We start from the raw sequence: 20,953 nt of genomic DNA on the forward strand, positions 1-20,953 counted from the left end.
CATATTAAAAAGCATGTTATTTTCACTAGTTTGCACTGTACATGATACTTACCTCACTTCTGTCTAGAAATGATTTCTTAAATTACACACACCCCCCAATAATTCATGTTCATTACATCTTTCTGGAATGCCTTATACTGCAACATGATGAGCATTTAATTTCTGAATCAACCTTTCTGTACAGCATTTATACAACTACGTAGTGAAGCTCTAGATACTTTCTCAACACAAACAGCACACGTAGACCACATTTTTCGCCAAGTTAGTTTAGAAATTATTTAGCAGATACCTCGCTCTTGTATTATCTTGATAAAACATTGTACAGTACTGCTGGTATAGACCAGACCAATACTTTCAGGTATAAAAATCTGAATTGCAGAAAAAAACCAACCAGTTGGATCTCTGCTCTCTTCCTAATTCTTACACAGACTTCATATCTTCCAAATGGGTTTTAAATGCATCTTCCCACTAATGAAGACTGGGGCTGGGTATAACAAAGTAACATTTTTACACTCCTACTGCAGTATCCCAGCCTGTTCGAGGTCAGTGTAGTTGAAAGAAGACAGGTATGAGCAGATACCCTTTTGATGAACTGAAATTTGAATTCTTCCCAATGGTGGCGGGGGGTGTGTGTGTGAGGGGTGTGTGGGGTGTGTGTGTAACAGCAGAAGAATCTCACTTTTGTTGCTGTCTCCAGTCTGTTTAAACTACAGTCTTATTGCCTGTTTACAGATTGCCAAGCACAGCTAGTCTTCTTGCACTAACTCTTGTAGCTTCACAGCGGGCCCAATGCAGTTTCCGCTCAGAATAGCATCATTCTTGATTAACACAACTGAAGTGTATAGTAATCTTTGCAGTATGAAACACATACCACAAATTTTCCACACTCTTCCATAAAGGAAATACTGTCTTTGATTTTCATCTATGATGAAATGACTAGATCTGTAGATGAGGGGAGAGCAGTGGGTATTTGTGACCATGACTTCAGCAAGATTTTTAACATCCTTGTATCTTATTGTATCACAATTCAGATGGGTGGGCTACCAGATAGATGAGACTGGCCGGATTATCAAGCTGAAAGAGTAGCAGTTAATGGTTCACTCTATCTGAAAGCTTGTTACATGTAGAATTCTGAAGGTGTCTGTTCCAGGGCCTATTCATTTTAGTACTCAATCAATGATCTGGAGGAGGAGACAGATAGTACATAGAGTTTATGGATGACACCAAAATGGAAAGAATAGAAGGTGGAGCAAGGCACAGTGGAGGGGACACAATACATTGAAAGGTAGGGCTGCCAATTAGGGGGGGCCTATACAGGTTATAGGTATGGGCTGACAGGAGCCTCATGAAACTCAACGAGGACAAATGCAAAGACCTTAAGACCTTTACACGAGATGGACTAAACCCCTGCACTGGTTCATACTGGGTTACAGATCTGCTCCACATAACCTAATTAACAATAGGCTAAACATGCATCAGCAGTGTGGCCTGGCAGCAATAAATGCCAGCAGCATACTGGGCTGTAGGAATGACCAGTAGTTTGAGGGAAGCGATCAGTCCCTTTGACTTAGCACCTGTCACACAACACCTGGAGGGCACATTCTGTCTCCTTCTCTGGTCCATTCAGCTTTAGTTACCACAGTACAAGACAAATGTCAATAAATTTGAACATGTTCAGTGGAGAGTTACCACCAAGGTGGCTGGGACTGGAACATAAATCCTGCTGAGGTAACAAGTTTTGTTCAGTCTAAAGAGGAGGTTTTGTGGGACTTCATAGCTTTCCAGTACCTATGAGGTGGTTATGGAGAAAGTGGACCCAGCCTTGTTACAGTGGTGCACAACAGGACAATGAGAGGCAATGATCACAAACTGAAACAGAGGAGGTTCTGACTAAATATTAAAAAAAACAAAAAAACCCAACCAAAACCCCAAACTCACTATGAGGATAATTAAGCACTAGAAGAGATTATTCAGAGAGGCTGTGGAATCTTTATCCTTGGAGGTTATTCAGGACCTGACTGGGCAAAGCCCTAAGCAACCTGGTTCAAATCCAGTGTTGACTGACTTGAGCAGGAAGTTGCACTAGATGACCTGTGAGGTCCAACCTAAGTCAGTCTATGATTCTATGATTCAGGTCAGTGTAACTCTCAGAGGCTACCCTTTGTATACTGCAATCAGGAGGAACTTACTACAGACCCATTTCTCTAAGAGTTAAGTTACCCATCTTGTACGCTGTGGTCTGGAATTCTCTCTCATCCAGGTGTAATGGATAAAATGTAGATCCTCACAGAGGGAAAGCTTAATTCCCTACAACCAACAATAACTTTTCAATCTTTATGAAATACCTATCCAACTCAAACACTGGTATGGAAAAGCAACAGCTGGACTAAAGAAAGAAGTGAAGACTCCCATAGTTTATTTTCTTATTAGTCCTCCAAACACACATGCTGTTATGAAACAGTACAGCTCTTTGGTAGAGTAAAAGGAACGAAGAAGAAAAAATCAAACCCAACCATTTGTATATGCAAACCACTTCCTATGTCTGCAAATTCTATAGTAAAACTCCTTACTACAGTTAGCTTCCTGAGCTTTCTGATTCCAAAATTTCTTCCATTTGCAGAAATAACATACTAATTTTCCATTCTGAAACTGCACATTAGATTTATTATGCTATTTTTAAAAGTTAGAGATAAGGAAAGTATTTTAGAAGTATAATAAAACTACAGAAGGTTTAACATATCCCTTTCAAATTGTACTTTCCCAGAGAAAACACTGTTTATAGGTGGAAGTAAAGAGAGTAAATAAAGCTTGGGTACAGGCAGTAATTGAAACTTAAAAATCAAATGAGTCCCAGTCTTATTACATTTATGTTGTAAAAAGCAGCAGACCAAGAACTTTGAAAACCTTCAGCTTTTATGAGCTTAAGCCACAACATTTTAAGCTTAAATTCTCTTGTCAACAAAATACCTTGTTATGTGTTCCTGTAAGAAACTGTATGATCCAGTGCATGTTCAGTTGTTAGACTTCTCAAGTTAGACAGCAAATTAAAAGCCATCCCACAATAACACCCTAAAATCACAGTCATTCAATGAGTTCCAAAATCTGTTTCTCTTACTTTAAAATATATTTGTTCATTATCAGCTATTCTTTCAAACCACAGTCAATAAAACTAGTTCTATAGCATTTACGGTTTGGAAAAAGTACAAAGCAAGTACTTTCTGTGAATTATCTAACATAACTGAGTTTTTAATATGAGTTGCAATTAAAAACCTCAGTATTTATAAAAAATTATCCCAAAAATAATGTTCAAAATCACTTAAGAGAAGAATAGCTGTAATAAATGTGTCACAGAAACTGAGGGACATTTTGACTTCTCGGTGATGTGTACAGTGTTGTCATTGTGAAGGTAAGGGATACCTCCAAGTCCAAACAATTAGCATTCGTAAATATTTACCATAGGATAGGTGAGCAGACAGAGAATCAAAAAAAATCTTATAGCAAAGAGGTGAAACTGTCAACAGCCTCCCACTTCCCCCAAAAAAAACTTTAAAGTTTTATTCACATTTAGTGCAAGAACAACATTAATGTAATTTTAAGGCATCTTCACATATTACTTGAAAAATTTGATAATAACTAGGTTTAAAAAGCATTATGCTAACAAATTTCATTTCAAAGAGAGATGCCACAACCAACTTCCTGTAGTAAGCTGGTAGAAGACCACCAGCAACTAAATTGTAATGGCCTTACAATTCTCAAAGAGACCATAGTTACCTGGTCTAAAAGATCTTCAACTTTTTTTTGCCATCCATCCCTTGCTGCATTTTTTTCACGTTCTTTCAGCTGCAACAGCTGAGTCATGGCTGCCTTCTTATCCTCTTCATGCTGAAGCCTCAGCTCTTCACGAAGCTTATTACATTCCTGTCTAAAAGCAAAGGTCAAATAACTAAAATGCAGTGGGACCTCGTGCAAGAAGTGAAAAAGAATTAAGAACTCAGTATTCATGGAAAAGCTTAGATAAAAGCAAACCCCTTCATTCTACATTTCATTTGCCATTACATTTTCACAAAAAACATACTTCATTTCTTAAAGAAAAAAATTAATACTTGCCGAAGATTTTCTGTCCATTTTATTTCCAAGTCACGAGCCATTCTGTCAACTTTGAACTTTTCCTCTTCTCTCATAGCAGCAATCATTGCCTCATGCTGTTGTCTCTCCTGATCTAGTTCTCCCTGCAAACACAAACTTCACAATAGAGACTGATCAGCAGCAAAAAAAGTATTTCAAACCTTAAATAAATGCATTTATAACAAAAATTTCAGTTACAACTGGCTCATAAAACTTGAACTATAACTTTTTCAGTGTGTAATTCCTAATAACACAAAATTAACAACTAGACATCTGCTGATATTTCTTGTGGAAAAGAATTCTGAATTCCTATTTAAAAACCCCACATTTTCCAGTAAGTCCTTCTGGAATTAATCTTTTCAAATACTGTTACACTGAATCACGGAATAATTTATGCTGGAAAGAACCTCAAAAGGTCATAAAGCCCTGGGCAGTGCAGGACTAACTGCTGAATTAGAGCAGGTTGCTTAGGTTCTTGTTAAGCATGTTTCAGACTTTTTTTTCTTTTTTAAAATCAGCAAATATTTATTACTTGAATTTCAAAGCTTGAGCTGTCTGGATTTGATACGAAGTTCATGTACCTTCTTTCTATTTCTTGACTGGACTAACCTGGTAGAAACAGGCTTCCAGTCTGAACACAGAAAAAAATTTAGAACTCATATACATTTCTGTTCAAATTTTACCATACAAAAATAGTACCAGGTGTGCTACCTAGAATCCATAATTACATGAATGTTTTTCAGCAGTGCTTGCTTCATTCATGAGAAGCAAACATGGCCATCTAAATTTAAATTAAGACTTTCTGAAGTGAAAGTTTTTCATTTATAGATTTTTTTCTAATAGATTTTAAAATCTGTTAAGATAAATGTTATTGCTAGTAACCTGCTATATATGAATATTTAAATGTCAGAATAGGTGAAGAGAAGAATGCAGTAATTCATACAGATCCTTAGAGAAACTATAAAAAATACAGAGGACGTTATAAACTGTAATATGGTGCACATCTAATGACCATAGCTTAAATAAAAAATAAAAAACCCCAAACAAACAAACAAACCAACCCACCATCACCAAAAAACCCACACCCCAATACCCTGTTTCAGGCTGTTTTTCTTAAGAAAATAACACCAGTATGAAAACAGATTCAGATAATTTTTTTTTAATATTTGCTGCTCTACTTCAAATATTGCTGTGATCTTGTAAATGTACATTGTTTATGGAAGAAAGAAAAAGGAAAGGTTATACTTAGTATTAAAGTCAATAAGCTACTGACAGATTGACAGTTCCAGTTCCATCTAAGCCAACTAAAATGGCAATATATTTCCGCTTAGAAAAATTAATTGCTTCAATTGAATAAAGTGGTCACATTTTCTGGATGATAGTCTGCTATCTTGCAAGATATCATAACATATACCTTTAAACTATTCTTAAGAATCTTCTGAAATCCTGAATTTGAGCCTGAAATGAAAACTGTGCCCATTATTGGAAGAAAACATGGTATACATTAAAAAAATTAAAAAGGTTTCAATGAATTTTAGAGCTACTAAGCTTTGGATCTTGTTTTGCACCAAGACAGGAAACTGTCTGGAATAGCACTGATGTAACACATCTTTTTTACGTTCTCATGAAATTCTGTTAAGCCTCTGAAAAATCCAGCTCTAGATATATTTTGTATGGACATACTTTGGCAGCTACAGTTTATAGTAAACACAGAAAGATGTGCTTGCAGCAATACCCATTAAACACTAAAAGTGTTCTGAAAACAAAACAAAGAAAACCACTTCAAAAACAACCAAACAAAATAAAAACCAACCCTAAACCAACCCATCCTTGTTTTCCAGTTTTTCTCTCTCTCCTTGAAATAAAAAAACTCTTTTAATGAAGCCATGTGAAGATCGTTCCAATAATGTGTACACTATAATACTTCTTGCTGTTTTAAAAACAAAACTGAAATCACTGTGACTGTACTTTGCACAATTTATTGTCCAACATTATGGTTACCTCAACACTATACAGTGAATCTGTGGTCTCTCGCAGTCTTGCTCTAGTTAATTCCAGTTCCTTCTGGAGTATTTCCTGAGCTTCTTGAAGACTGGAGATATGTCCTTCTGCAGTACCAAGGCCTTGTTCACTTTTTCGTACTAGGTCTTGCAGACGACACACCTATGACATTAATAAAACAGTTGTAATTTTAATAATTATTACTAATGGCAGCCAAGTCATCCTGGTTTCATTTTCTTCCAGTGTTTTCTAATTCCAACCTAGGCAAACTTTTATTTGCACAGCCTGTTCTCCTTTAGTATCACTTAATGGTTTTGTATTAAAAAACAAATTCCTGTAATGTTTTAAAAATCAAACCAAGATTCAATTAAAGGGTTTTTACAGGTAAAAAAAGTTATCCAACCTCTATATGAAGCATTTTGTAAGGAAAAAAGCTTACACAAAAGCTCTGAAATTACCTTTCACTTTACTGTGAGAAAGCATGTTTTATCCAAATTGAAATAATGAGAACCGGTATTTCAAAATATATAATTTATTCATTAGATTAGAATTTAACTGACCCTAAGGCATACATTTCTCTGTTTTCAGATTGCTACCTGTCCATAAATTAGCCTGTTTAAGCTCAACCTAATATCTGTAGAGTACACTGTGATGGTTTCCTTAACTGCTATGTAACAATACAAAATTTTTCTGCTTGTTTGTGCTTCAGCTCCATATCTGTAAAATTATTATATACTACTTTGCTTCAAGTAAAAATATTAGAGATTGAACATTGTTCACCAGCTATAGGAAAGGAAAAACTTCTTCAATATGTAGGCTGGAAAAACAATAACAGGAAGCAGGGGGGACCAAAGAACACCAGCTAATGGGAACTGAAGTTTTTGCAAAGTAGTAGTCTATGCCATTGCTTTTGTGCATTGAGATAAATTCATCCACAATGGGATGAGTGTCCCAAGAAGAGACTAACCTTTGGTTTGCAGGTATGAACAGGTGACAGTTATAACTACTCCTTCTGTTAGTTAGGATAATTATAAACAGTATTAGCATATAAGATACACAGGTGTACACACACACGTATATATACACACAGCCGCCTCCCAGAACTCTCTGCCTCTGTGAAGTGTTTAGAAAGAAGGACTCCTCCTTTCCTCTCAGCAAGGAATCCCATATTTCTCTGGCATGACAGATCACAGATGAAAACTAATGTAATCTTTAGCACTTGTCTATGTGTTCCTTTGCAAACAACTAGTAATTCCCTACAAAGTGCTACTTCCTGAATGATAATGCCTACGTGAAAAACTGTCCCTGAAAACATATTGATATCCTCAAAACGCACCACTGTCTATGTATCTCATAGTAGCACACCCCTTGCATGAAACGTGAATGGCAGTCCTGTAGATCTAAAGGATATAGAATGATCATGCTGTAATGCCACTCACAGAGCTTAGGTCTGTTCTTCTGATGACAAAGCAATGCTGGAGGCTGTTTAAAATGATCCTTAGTAATATCATTGGAAATCCTTTGCATGGCCAGTCCTTAAGACTATTCTGTCAAGTGACACAAAGAGTCTTTCTAAAGCCTTTTGGCTGGTCTACAGTGAAAGGAAGCAGATCTATAAAGAGCCAGTCTCATCCTGAGATATATTGAAAAAGTATCTTGACTTAACCTGAACTCTCAAAAAAAAAAATCTCTGGCAAGTATATAAGATTACACTGTTCTTAAATAGCTTGGTACTAGGAGCAAGCTTAACAAGGCTTGAATCTTCCTCATCTTTCAGCTAAGATAATTGCTATCAAAAAGTCTGCCAAAAAGAGAAGAGGATGGCATAGGTTCAAATCCAGCTTTCTCAGCAGGGAAGCTAGAACCAAGCTAACATCCACAGAAAGTAAGAAATGTATGTCTGCTGTTAAACAACATCTGTAACAAACAGAAAAGGAAGCAGCAGTAGAAATATAAGAGCTAAGCTAAAGAGGTGCCAGACGTTTCACAGGGAAGTTTCTTCCAGGTCAGTGAAGACATTGAGAAACTCTTGTCAGTTGTCAATAGAGATCTAGGAGTAAGGTGTGCTTGCAAGTGAAGCACTTGTCTCATGTGCTTAAGATAAACATAGTAATAAAACACCTCTGTACTACACAGAGTGGATTTACAGACCACCCTGAATTTATTGCCTTATACTTCCTCTCATTGTCTCAATATGCAAAATACACTGTATTATGTTTATCCTGGCATAAGAACACATATAAGCTCAATTACTAAATAGCAGCTGGCCCTAATTCCTTATTTAAGTTTATGTTAGTTATCTATTCTGTAGTTATGCCACCATTTTCTTAATTCAGTGTGATGATGAATTTTCCAAGCCTGAACTTGATAGCATTTAGATAATGAAAACTCATTCTTAAGACATTTGAAGTTATTTTCTTCAAAGAAGGAGCAAATTTTACTCACGAACCCTGGAGAAGTCGATAAAGAGTAACTAAAAACCTAGAGTGCTGAATGACAACAGAACAATAGCGCTCTCCTCAAACAGAGGAGTTAAAGTTAAAAGAAATAACAAAACTTTCTGTAATTTTGAAAGGAAAAATAAACCTGTGCATGGTTTTGTTAACATAGGTAACAAATACATCACATTTTCATTAATTTGAATGCAGGTAAGCACACTTAAGAGAGGAAGAGCAGTTCCAGCTTCAATTTACACCTTCTGCACAGTCTGAAGTACCAGCAAAGGTGCTGACAATTATCAGGAGGAAGTAGCGTCTCCTATTTGGCAGGTACTCACAACTGACTGATCAGCAGCGCTGCTGGGCTCTGAAGATAATAGGTTCAGCTGCTCTGGTAGTATGTTTTATCTGGGGTATCTAGATAAATATGTATATACACACACAGACATACACACATATATATAACACCTGGTAGGTACTACTCTGAAAGTATATATTAATATATACTTTCAGAATATATACTTTAATATATAATAATTTAATACAGTAACATGTATATTAATATAGCAGTGTACTGGTATATTAATAATATTTCAATATATAATATTTTAACATAGGAATGTATACCTAATAATAACAGTAATGAGCAGCATATACTTTCAGAAGGGCAATCTTTCCCATTTGTTAAAGACAACCAGTTTTGTTCTAAAGCAAGTTTAACACTTGTGTGAATTGCAAGCCACCAGAATTAGACAAACACCTGCTACCGCCACAGAACTTGTACGGTATAGAAAATGGTAATACAAAAGTACCGCTGCAAAAGAGTACTTAAATTCATGCTTAAGTCTTAAAGCACACACTGAAGTCACATGTATGGCCTGTTGAACAGGCTGATGAATTTTCTTGAAACAGGGCAAGAGTTTCAGACAAGAATGGATTGATGGTTTTGTTTAAAAATATTATATCATGAAAAGGTGGTGATTTCAAACTCAAAAAATTGGAACTGTATTGAGATGTGATACGTTTAATGTTGACTGCATATATCAAAACACGGCAAATAATTCGGGTCTTACTGTAAGTATTTCATGTCATCTTTCGATGGAAATATATGAAGATCATCTGCCAGTAAGGAAGCTGACCAGAGTTTACAGTATGTTAATTGTAAACAAATAGGGGTTTAAACACAGTTAATTTTCCCCTTGTCTCCTGACATACTTTGTGTAGATGTCTGTGTACCTAATGAGAAAATAAGCAGAGTTAAAACAAAAAAGGCTGTTTACATCAACTGTTTTGTACCTCAATCTCTTCTGCTTTGTTAAATCTTGCAAGGACAATAATATCAGCACTCAGAAGCAGTCAAGTAACTTATGTTTGAAGAATACTCCACTTTAAACAGAAATAAGGCACAAAACAGACTGAACAGTATAGTCCTAACTCTGTACTGGACACAAACACGAGATCATTATTGCTGAAATGTGGTCTAGTGCACAGGAGGGTTAGCTGATACAATTAAGTTAACCCTTGCCTCCTGATTGGCAGAAGTCAGTTTTGTTGTCAGCTCCTCCTTCAGGTTTTCCAGCTGCTGTCGGAGCTGATTCTTATCATCCTCCAAACGCAGTTTCTCCTTCTCAAACTGCTGCTCCAACTCCTTCAGAAATAAGGATGGAAGAAACATTAAACGCTTGCCATACGGTCATCACAAAGTACAGGTGCACACATCAAAATTATTCCACCTGGCATAAGTATTCCTGATCTCAACCAAGAATTGTCCTTTCCTTAAAGTGTTTCCTTAAAGTGAACATTTTTTTTTCCTTTTACAATGGATGCCTTATTTATTTAGTTCACTTTCAAATCTAACATGCTTGATTAATCACAAAACAAATGCAAACAGGACTTTCTTCTCAATTACTAGTTTCACTTTGCAACTTAATTACCGAAATAATTAAAACTATATCTACTTTCACAGTTTTTCAATCTGAGTTGACCGAATGAAGACATTTTCACTTCTTACAAAATTACGCTGATATGCTTACCCTTTTGCCTTTACCCATCTATGTCCTACACATAATCCCCACAGAAAACAGTAAAGCTTAAAATCCAGACTGAGCTTTGGGAAGTTTTTCAGGCTGTTACAATAAACAAAACAAAAAAATAGAAGCCACAAACCATATCTATAAAATCTATTTAGAACCAAAAGAAATCAGCAATTAGTCTTCAAGTTCAACTACATGGAAAGAATTAAGTAACACCTCTTTTTTCATTCAATCTCTGTGGAGTAATAGCCAAATTCTGAAAACAACTCTGTTGGATGAATGATATTTCTGTCACATAAGCCTACTATGTATACGTATGTTAGAAACTTCTTTCTTTTTTTTAAGGAAAACTATAAATTTATGCTTCAGTTTTATTATCATTAGAAATATGTTCTCAGAAGAACAATTTCTTTCACAAAATACTTAACACGAAACATGTTAAAATTAAAAGCTTTATTATGTATTTCAGTGGAATATACTATGTAATTTATTATACCACAAAGCCTTCTTGAAGAAAATTAACATTGCCAAATAACGTTGCCTGCTCCAGAGCCAGGTAAAACAAAACTTCAAGGTCTTCTATGCAGCTACAGAGGCTCCTTTATTAATTTCCTCCTAGGGATTCAGCTGCAATGCAAGGCTTAGCATGGATTCAGTGCCTCTGTGTAGCCCTGGGCTCAGATTTCTGAGAAATCAATATAGAATCACACAATCATAGAATCCTGCTGGCCACACTATTGCTATGCCTCAGAAACAGTAAGTGATTGACATGGCAAACACATTAAGCTTAGTAGCTTGTTAGTTCTTGCACGCCCTAATGGAGTGCTATAGGCAAGAAGTGATTTGTGTAGAAAATGCGCAATCTCTTTGTTCATGGTAGAGGTTGGACAGAGTGACAACCCAGAGTTACACGCTCAGTAATACATCGCTATACAAGATAACAAGTGCATGTTTTCTTCACCGGGCCAGATCGATCACCACGTGGTACAAATGAGACTTGCTAAATGAGACTTGCTCAATTTTTCTTGTTCGCACTGTGAAATCTGCTGTCTGCAGAATTCCACTAGTGCTGTTGAGACCCTGTTCTGATAACGGAGCAATTAGTTCTTTTATGATGCTTGTCAGTACAGCTGTGCAGTACTGCAAAATTACTCGCAGCTCTATTTTCATGACCATCCTATGAACTGATGCTGCTTTTACAGCTCATTTTATAGACGGAAGAGTTGAAGCAGAGTTATATTTAAGCCATTTCTTGAGTCCTATTCTCACTCTTTAGAATTCTCTTCTGTTCAGTTTTTTTCCAAAGAACTCCAAACCCCAGATGCCTTTCCCAGTCTTCCAGTCCCAATAAATCCTCATGTCTATCCCAAGGCTCCTTGTACCATGCTTCTTCCTCATACTAAATTCAACTCTTCCCTGCATTTGAGACTGACTGTTTGTGTAATTCGAGGAAGAAACAACACAACATGTGCTTAGCGAGACAGGTTTGACAAAGGAGACAGTACACTGATCAAGATCTACTGGGATCTTGACCCTGACAACTTTTCATAGTTAATTTTTCCTTGCTAAAAATCAAGTTTCACATTTCTCACATTTATAGAGCTGTTCCTTATTTTAACTAATTTAAGGATTTAAGAACAAACATTTTATGATAGCCTTTGTTTTATTTTCTTAATAACAGGCATGTTTCAAGTTACAAAGAAAGTAAACCTGAAAGATCAGATGCACATATGTCTCAGAGAACCACTTCCATTACCAGGATACATGAAAAAAATCTTTGGGATTTATTAAAAAATAAAACTAAGGAGCAATACACCAGTAAAATAATTTACAAATAATAATTAAAAAAAAAATCAGTCTGAGATGCACATCACTAACTACAGCTGTGTTTCTTGGTATATTTCCTGTGAACAGACCAGAGGAACATAAAAGCCTTAAACGATATTTATCCTGTATTTACTCTACAAGGCAAAATTGGTGTACAATGTACATACAGTCAGATTAGGAAATAATAAATCAAAATTGGTTCTCTCACTTATCCCAACAAAGAAAAGGTAAATTTTGTGAAACAAAAAACCTTTCAGTTTCAGGATTGCAGTCAAAGGTAAATGACTAGTCAATATACAGTTAGCATAGTTTTGTGATATAAGTTAGGAACAGCTGTTGTTGTCTTCTGAGTACAGATATAGTCAAGTACTAGTGTAATATCTTTATACTTCTGGACTGTTTATGAAAATTTTGAATTAATTTTACAGTTACATACTCTTTCCTTCAGAAGAGCTGATCTTGAGTGATATACCAACCTTTCTGAATATGGGTCACAAAACCTGGAAAGAACACACCTACTATACACTCAAAAAGAAAGTTGTACTGAGCTGAGAAATTCTCTTCTGTATGCAGACAAATGACAGGACAAATGCCCTTTTTTTTTTGCACAATAAATGTTATTTTAATAAAGGCTGAGCAGTTTCATCAGAGGGGCACAGCAGATCTGCAGGTAACTCCAAACAAAACTTGCTGAACAAAAAAACCATGCAGTACATGGTTCAAACTCTGACATTTGCTTTCTGTAATATGTTTGATTATTAATAAAACACAAACCTACCATCTGCAGTTTTTTCTTATCCTGCTTAGCATTACTGTGTGCAGCCTCAATTGCAGTATGGTGTTTCCATGCCAATTCTTCTAAGGTCTTAGAATGAGCCTCCTTTAACTGTGCAGCCTCTCCTTCCAGTCTTGCTTGCAATTTTACTAGCTCCTTCTCATAATATTCACGTTGTGTCTCCCTTGCTTCGTTTACTTTCTATAGAAGACCGAAAAACACAATAATTTCTATTAAACAGTTAAAAAAACCCTGAGACTAAAAGGGAGAAAATGCAAAAACATTACTGATGAAATAAATCTACAGGAATTAACTACCATATAAAAAAATTTAGCAAACACTAAGCTCTGACTATGTAATTCAATAACCAAAAAGGTAGTTTCAATATATCCATGCAAAGCAATATATATATATTTTTAAATCTACTTTTTGCTCTATTTAATCTGGGGAAAGTGCAATCGTATCAAGCCTATGAAAATACTGAACTGAAATCTTCTAAACACGTTCAGCACATTTTCAGCGAATAGCTTTTTAAATTCTTCTTTAACCATTTCACTTCTCTCCTCACTGAGAAACTTCAGATACTAGGCATCTACACACAAGGTCATAAATGAAAATAAATTGCTAAAACATGTCCAAAGCAGCCTGAACATCTAACCTGACCTCCCTCTACTCTGACTTTAGTCATTCTATGTTGCTACATAAGATACACTTGGAACGTACTACTGCAGATTCTAGTCCAGTCATGCCAAACAAAACTGAAAACATTTTTTCTTAGAATTCTAGGTCTTTTGTTTTTATTCAACTACAGCCAATAAGCTGTTTAACCTTCTCCAAGGCCAGAATTTGCTGCCTTTGACGCTCATCCAGACTCTGTGTCTTGCTTTGTAGTAAGTTTCTTTCCTCTTCCAGTTGGGATAGTTTTTCTTTTAATCTAGACTTTTCCGATTCCAAGTCTCTGATTGTAACTTCTTGAGTCATTTGAGTAGCTTGAAGCATTCCAATGTGACCTAAACAAAAAACAGCTCTTTGAAACCTCACAGCATTGGTTTCATGTAATTCAAGTACACATTCACACTGCAGTGATTTCCAGAAGCACAACTCTAGTGGAAGCTTTCATATGGATCTCCACTATCTTCACTGCAATGATTACTTTCCCCTCTGCTTCTCCCTTTTTTAGTTTTCTTGTAAAATGTTCAACAACAGTGGAGCACTTGGTGCTGGGGCTCCTTTAGTTTCAATTCTCCTGGTTCAAAGTTGCATACTGAGTCCAAGAGAAAGCAGAGGTAGGCAATTGCGTGAACACAGACTATCTTGAAAAACCTACCCACCTACAACCGCACATTTTCACCCCGCAATAAGCTACCCAACAGAAAACAGAACCTTGACGTCTAATGGTAAAGATGTTATCATTTTATGAACCCCATAATTTAACCAGCATGCTACATATAGCAGCTAAAGCTACGTAAAACTTAGATTTACACTTTGTTTATTTTGCTACAGGGATATGACTAAAAGATGTAACAGAACTCATTCTCTCCACAGTAGAGTACTAAAGGACTTTACTAAAGAAAAGATCTTTACTAAAGTAAAGATCTAGATCCTTGCAGGTTAGAGGCTTGCTTTTAATTTCTTTATATATATGAAAAAAAACCTACAAAGCTAGACAGTATAATCATCTGTCCTTCACATCACCAGTGGAAAAATGTTTATGACTTCAGAAATTTTTTTTCTTCCTAATTTATATCCGTATTCTCGAAAACACTACTGCTAGGTAACTGCTGAAAGGAGTGAAACTCCTGTTATTCTGGGAGAGGCTTACAAGGGGACAGAAGGCTATTTTAGGAAACAGGATGCTCCTAAGTTTGTTCAACCGAAAGACAAGAGAGTGGATATTCTCCCATTATTTTACCATCTTTGTAGAAGCATCATGAAATCATACCTAAGCTGACATTCCATATTGGCATGGATTCTTTTCATGGAAACACCCTTTTATCCCTTTCATAAATTGCATGACCTTGACATGTTTGAAATATGCCTTTTTAAAATCAGCATTTGATAAAATTAAATGGTAACCAAACAGTTTTTCAAGGATTACACAAGGATCGTTAACAATTCACGTAAAGAAAGCATCCAGATAAGAAAATATATTATTTACTCAGAATAAATTTTTTATTATTTTGGCAGTCACATCATCTAGGAGACACCTCCCCCCCATTTTATTATAGCTTTCAAAAGTGACAGACTAGCTGAGTTTTAGTAACAGAGTATTGCTTTTACATTTAAGTTACTAAGAAATAGCTAAGAAAGTGGACTGCGTGTCACTGCTTTTCACAAGACAAAACCACTGAGCCTCCTGATTCATTTCCATCTACGGTTAAAGCAAGACATGCCAAAAAGGAAACCATTTTAGCCTTTGTTGTCTGTGGACACTGATACGAAGGGAAGGACAGTGGGATATATAATGGAACTTGGCCATGAAAAAGGCTTCAAAATTAGTAGTATTTTTATAAACAATGCACATCTCTATTTGTACTAAGCCTTGAAGAATCATATGAATCATTTTGACATTTTTGCTTGCTAGAACTAAAAACTGAAATGAAAAAAACCTTAAGATAACAAGTACACAACTTCTGTAACATTTCAAAAACTACCTTGTTTCTAAAGTTCAACCATTTCAGAAATGTCTTTGCAAACCCAGAGTTTAGAATGTAACAAGGCGAATAATTCTACAAGAACGTCAGGTTTATCGGGAAGCATTATGTACACGCATATTTTATTTTAAGCATGCACACACACTGATCTAGAGCCCTAGATCAGTGCGCTAGCAATACCAGCACACAGCAGGGGTTTCCCATTCCTCGTGCTCTACACTGAAGGTATGAAAGGCAGTTCCCCTTCAAGTTTAGAATCTCAGGATAAACAGAAGAAGAATATATTAATTTCTGATAATAGACTTAATACAGCATTCTGAAACTGCAATACAATGAATAAATATTTTGAATGCTAATTAAGTATGAGAATTTAGGATTTTTGGGGCAGGATTTTCTACTTCCAAGTGTGATCTGAAAATCAAAGGAGACGGCAGTGGGCCAGTGTCAGAAACCATTTCCATATAGGCTGGTAATCAATTATATCACACAGTAACAGCTTGGTGGCATGACTGTAAACAGGGCTCCTGGTTCTTACTGCACATCAAGGTGCTGTAAAGCAAAGATGTGCTACTGACAGTGCCACTGAGCTCAGCAACAGTGCTGACACACTGCAATTTCTGGTAAAGCTAAAATTCGTGGTGCCAGAGGAGACCAGTGCTGGACTCACAGTCTAGATGACTCATTGCCATCAGTAATAAGGAAAAATAGCCTGGATATTTAAGTTTGTTTCCAGTAAATCTGGGGCTGGTTGCTGAAGCTGTCCGGTGCTTCTGCCTAAGGAAAGAAACAGGAATAGCTATGGAGTATATGAGAACAGGTCTTTTTGCCTCCAGCAGTCTCAGGTCATTAATTTTTCTATGAATGCCCCACACATCACTTTCTGGAGGGTCAGATTCCCTTCCGAGAGCCACGATTTGAGAGTCTCTTAGCAGAAAGCCCATTCCTTTTAGCTATTTACATCCAGTAGGACCCTGCGGTCTTGGGTCCCAGCTGGCCTCTATAGTGTCCAAATATATACACCAGACTATTTCTAGCCCTTACTTTAGCTAGCTCATCTACGCCACTTGCCCTAGGCATGGAGCTCTCCTAGGCAGCAGACACACTCAGTCCATCTGTAGGAACTGCTTAATTTTATGAAGGACAGAAATAAAGGCTTGGTACAGGCCAGTCACAGTTTGAGGGCTAGGGCACACGTAGCCAGCTAAGAGTAAGCTATCACAGTAGCAGTAAATATAATGCTATATATAGCATACAACATAAGTAGTAAAGTATTACTGTGCTGACTGGCACAGTCTGGCAACATCCCAGCCTTCAAAACAAGGTGATCTTATCCAAATCAACTTTTGGGAAGGGCCCCTAGGTTTGTGAGAACTTGTGTAGAAAATAATCAGGTATTTCTACAATTGGTCTAGTTGAACAAGGCCAAAGATAAGCCAGGGGCTTATTTTTAGCCTACACTCCTACGTATAGCATAGTTAACCACGTTCAACTACTTGGGCCCATGCCCTACCACTTCAGCAGTTTACTAGAAAGACAATGCCAATAAGTTAAAACCTGTGTGTGTACAGGCAAATCTTAAATCATTTTCTATGCCTTTCTATATGCCAATGAGCACAGAGAAGTCAAGAAAACAGCTATAAAGAAAACCCTAACAGATTTATGAACTGATAAGCTGCAAGTCTTCCGACAGTAGGTATAAAGCAAAGTACTGCAGTCTCAGCAAAAAAACAAAGGCAACTGAAAAAGGATGGAAGAACAGGTATCATGTCTCAGTGATTATGTGAACAGATACACAGCAGAAACATTCTGTACAAGTGCAGTTAAGGCAAGAAATTCCAAGGCCTGGAAGGTGTGTACATACCACTCAAAGCAGAACATCTGGACAAATAAGCACATGAAAAAAGAAAGAGTCGTAAGTACAATGCATGTGATATCAAAACAGCAAAAAAACCCAAAACTTGTCAGAAACACCTATGGACAGCACTGAACGGTCTTTAGGCACTCTAAACCTGCACAAGGTTAACAGAAAAAGGAAAGGCTAGAATAAATAGTTGAAGTTCATCTCCAGATTATGTTACTGACATACATACTGGCTTTGAGAACAAGATCAGTGGCCTGCTGCTGTAAGCGCTCTCTAGCAGCTGCTAGCTCACTTTCCACTTCTTTGTGTTTGCTTAACAATGACATCTCCTCCTCCTTCACATCATCTAGCTGTTTTTGAAGAACCTAGAGGAAGAACAGTATTACACCCGTTATCATTATATACAATCACGTTTAAATTTAAATAAGCATTAGGTTAAAATGTACAGAAAAGACCCTTCGGCAAACAAGTTTTATTCATACAAAAGCTGAAATCTTGTAATACTACCATCATATTCATTTCATATTATGTGTTTTTTTCCAAAAATATTGTTGGAGCACTACAAGATACTGGATATATGGCATGACAAGGATGAATAAGAGAGATGTGACAATATTCAAAAAGGTATATGAAAAATAAAAAAGGTAAAATGGTCCACAGAATTTGGGGGCCATTTTGAGAAACCTGGTTTCTGGTATCTGAAAGTTCTTCACACTGAAGAATACATTGTACATTCACAGTGTCCTTCATTGCAACCGTGACTGTTTAGTACTAACACAAGTTAAGCTGAACATGGATATATATAAATCTATATTGATATATATATAAAATGAGAACTAGGTAATTAGTTAAATCAAAATTTTAGTATGTTTTAAGTTTGATGTACCGATTCACAGTAGCATATCTTGGGTAGCGCGATGATGGTGTGTTCTCAGCCATGCACGAAGGAAAGGGAAATCTTGGTCTGTTTTAAAAGGAAAGCTAGATTTCTCATTATTCAATTTACTGGAACAGTAAGGGGACATTTCCAAAACTAAAGCAGGAAACAGAATTAGGGAAAACACTGGACAGGATGTGTAATGAAAAGTGGACACCAGAATAGATGAGATTATGCCTTTGATCACTTCATCCATGATGATCAGAGCAGGACCTGGCTTAAAAGTCTGCTGCAAAGACTGTACTAGACTCTGTCTCTTCTTTGGAACCAAGATGAACTCCGTTATTCTATGGATTCTATGTGATCAACATACAGTGGGTTTCCTCTTTGCTGCATCTTGCCAGAAAGCCACCTCCTCGGTGTAGTCAACTAAAAGGGAGGAGTTCTGCTTCGTTAACTGAATGGAGCTGGAAATGAACTTTTGGAAGGCCCCTTGGAAAACTGGAAAAAGGTACTCTGAATTTAACATCTGATAAAAGTAGCAGTCTTCTTTCACTATACCCTGCAGCCTTTACACAAGAAGGAAGGACAGTCCAAAAGATGGGCTGGAATTACACTGTGAGCCAGGAGTTTTTCCCATTTACCTCAGCTCTACCCAACAAAGCTTCCAAAACTACTACAACCATCACATTTAAGGTACTTCTGGCTCTGCAACTTGGAAGTAACTACAAATGCAAAAGACAAGATACTTAAGCTTACCCATGGAGATTAGTGTTCTCCAGACCTCAGCATAGCTACCAAAACCAAGCAGAATTTCACAGAATCTTTCCCTTCAAGTCTGGCATACCCAGTCCTATTTTTTGCTAACAAAAAAATTTCAGTCTTTGTATTTCTGGGATGTCTTGTTCTTCTTCAAGGACAAGAAACTTCAGCATCTAAATAACACCATATTGTCATTTAACCTGGTAAGCAGCTAAGTACAACACAACCATTCACTCCCTCCCTCCCCAGTGTGATAGGGGAGCAAATAAGAACAGTAAAAGTAAGAAAACTTGTGGGTTGAGATAAAGACAGTTTAATAGGTAAAGCAAAAGCTGCGTGTGGAAGCAAAGCAAAACAAGGAATTCATTCACTCCTTCCCATGGGCAGGCAGGTGATCAGCCATCTCTAGGAAAGCTGGGCTCCGTCACGTGTAACAGTTACTTGGGAAGACAAACACCATCACCCCGAACGTCCCCCACTTCCTTCTTCCTCCCCCAGCTGTATATGCTGAGCGTGACGTCACATGGTGTGGGATACCCCTTTGGTCAGTTGGGGTCAGCTGTCCCAGCTGTGCCCCCTCCCAGCTCCTTGCGCACCCCCAGCCTGCTCGCTGGTGGGGTGGGGTGAGGGGCAGAAGAGGCCTTGGCTCTGTGTAAGCGCTGCTCGGCAGTAACTGAAACAGTCCTGTGTTATCAACACTGTTTCCAGCATGAACCCAAAACACAGCCCCACACTAGCTGCTATGAAGAAAATTAACTCTATCCCAGCCAAAACCAGCACATACTGAAAATGTGTGCAGTATTTCAGTAGTGCTTGTGATAACACCATTGAAGATGTTCTAATAAAGAAGTTAGAACAATTCAGAAAGTCACCTTTTTTCCTTACTTCCCACAAACCTACTTTTCTTAACACCCAACGCGTTTAGGCAAGGTAGCCACTAATGATATCTATAAGCAAGGCTGCACTGAATACAGAATATTCATTTTATTTCTAGCATTAGTTGTACGATATTCCTGTCAAATACATTTCTGCAAGAAATTCTACAGTCCAGTGGTTTTTCAATTTTTCTAGGAAGCACTCTGGTTTGCCAGCCTTAACATCTCAAATGGTACCAGGCACCAACATCTTCCTTCCCTCTCTGAATTATTTTTGGGGGGAGGGAAGGATTAATTTATGTGGAGACCTGATACAAAGATATTGCGTAGCTTTTTGCCTTCCCCCGCTTTTCTTTCTTTCTTCGAGGGAGGGGAACAGGGTTTGGTTTGGGGTATTTTGTCTGTTCTTCAAGTGGTAACAGTTTTGAGTATTTTATTGAGTATATTACGCTTTGGGTAGTATGACTGGAACAACCAAGTTCTGTTCATGAACAGCTGAACGGAAGGAAACCAAAACTTCCTCCTGGGTAGGGGCTTCTAGATTCTACCAGAATATAAAGTAGTAATAATTCACTCTGGGAAAATTAAAAACATAAAATAAATTTAAATAAATAAATAAATAGTTTTAAAACTTTGATAATCAAGTGTGAGAGTGACAGAAAATTAGGTTTACATGTTCCAATCACCTCAGCCTATCAGACTCATGGAAAGACAGTATAAATAGG

General features: G+C 37.0%; 1 protein-coding gene across 8 annotated transcripts in view; it reads right to left on the reverse strand.

Moving 5' to 3' along the window:
- FAM184A (family with sequence similarity 184 member A) overlaps positions 1–20,953 on the reverse strand; it is a 79,874-nt gene that overhangs the window by 27,481 nt on the left and 31,440 nt on the right. For all 8 annotated transcript variants that reach the window (XM_075087524.1, XM_075087528.1, XM_075087523.1 and 5 more), the window contains exons 3-9: positions 17,944–18,079; positions 14,028–14,209; positions 13,203–13,400; positions 10,090–10,212; positions 6,127–6,288; positions 4,108–4,229; positions 3,772–3,922 (exon numbers count right to left, since the gene is read on the reverse strand). In XM_075087524.1, coding sequence (XP_074943625.1) covers positions 3,772–3,922; positions 4,108–4,229; positions 6,127–6,288; positions 10,090–10,212; positions 13,203–13,400; positions 14,028–14,209; positions 17,944–18,079 — 1,074 coding nt within the window. The remainder of the gene's footprint in view (positions 1–3,771; positions 3,923–4,107; positions 4,230–6,126; positions 6,289–10,089; positions 10,213–13,202; positions 13,401–14,027; positions 14,210–17,943; positions 18,080–20,953) is intronic.

Source organism: Phalacrocorax aristotelis, chromosome 3, assembly GCF_949628215.1.
Source record: "Phalacrocorax aristotelis chromosome 3, bGulAri2.1, whole genome shotgun sequence".
NCBI lineage: Eukaryota > Metazoa > Chordata > Aves > Suliformes > Phalacrocoracidae > Phalacrocorax > Phalacrocorax aristotelis.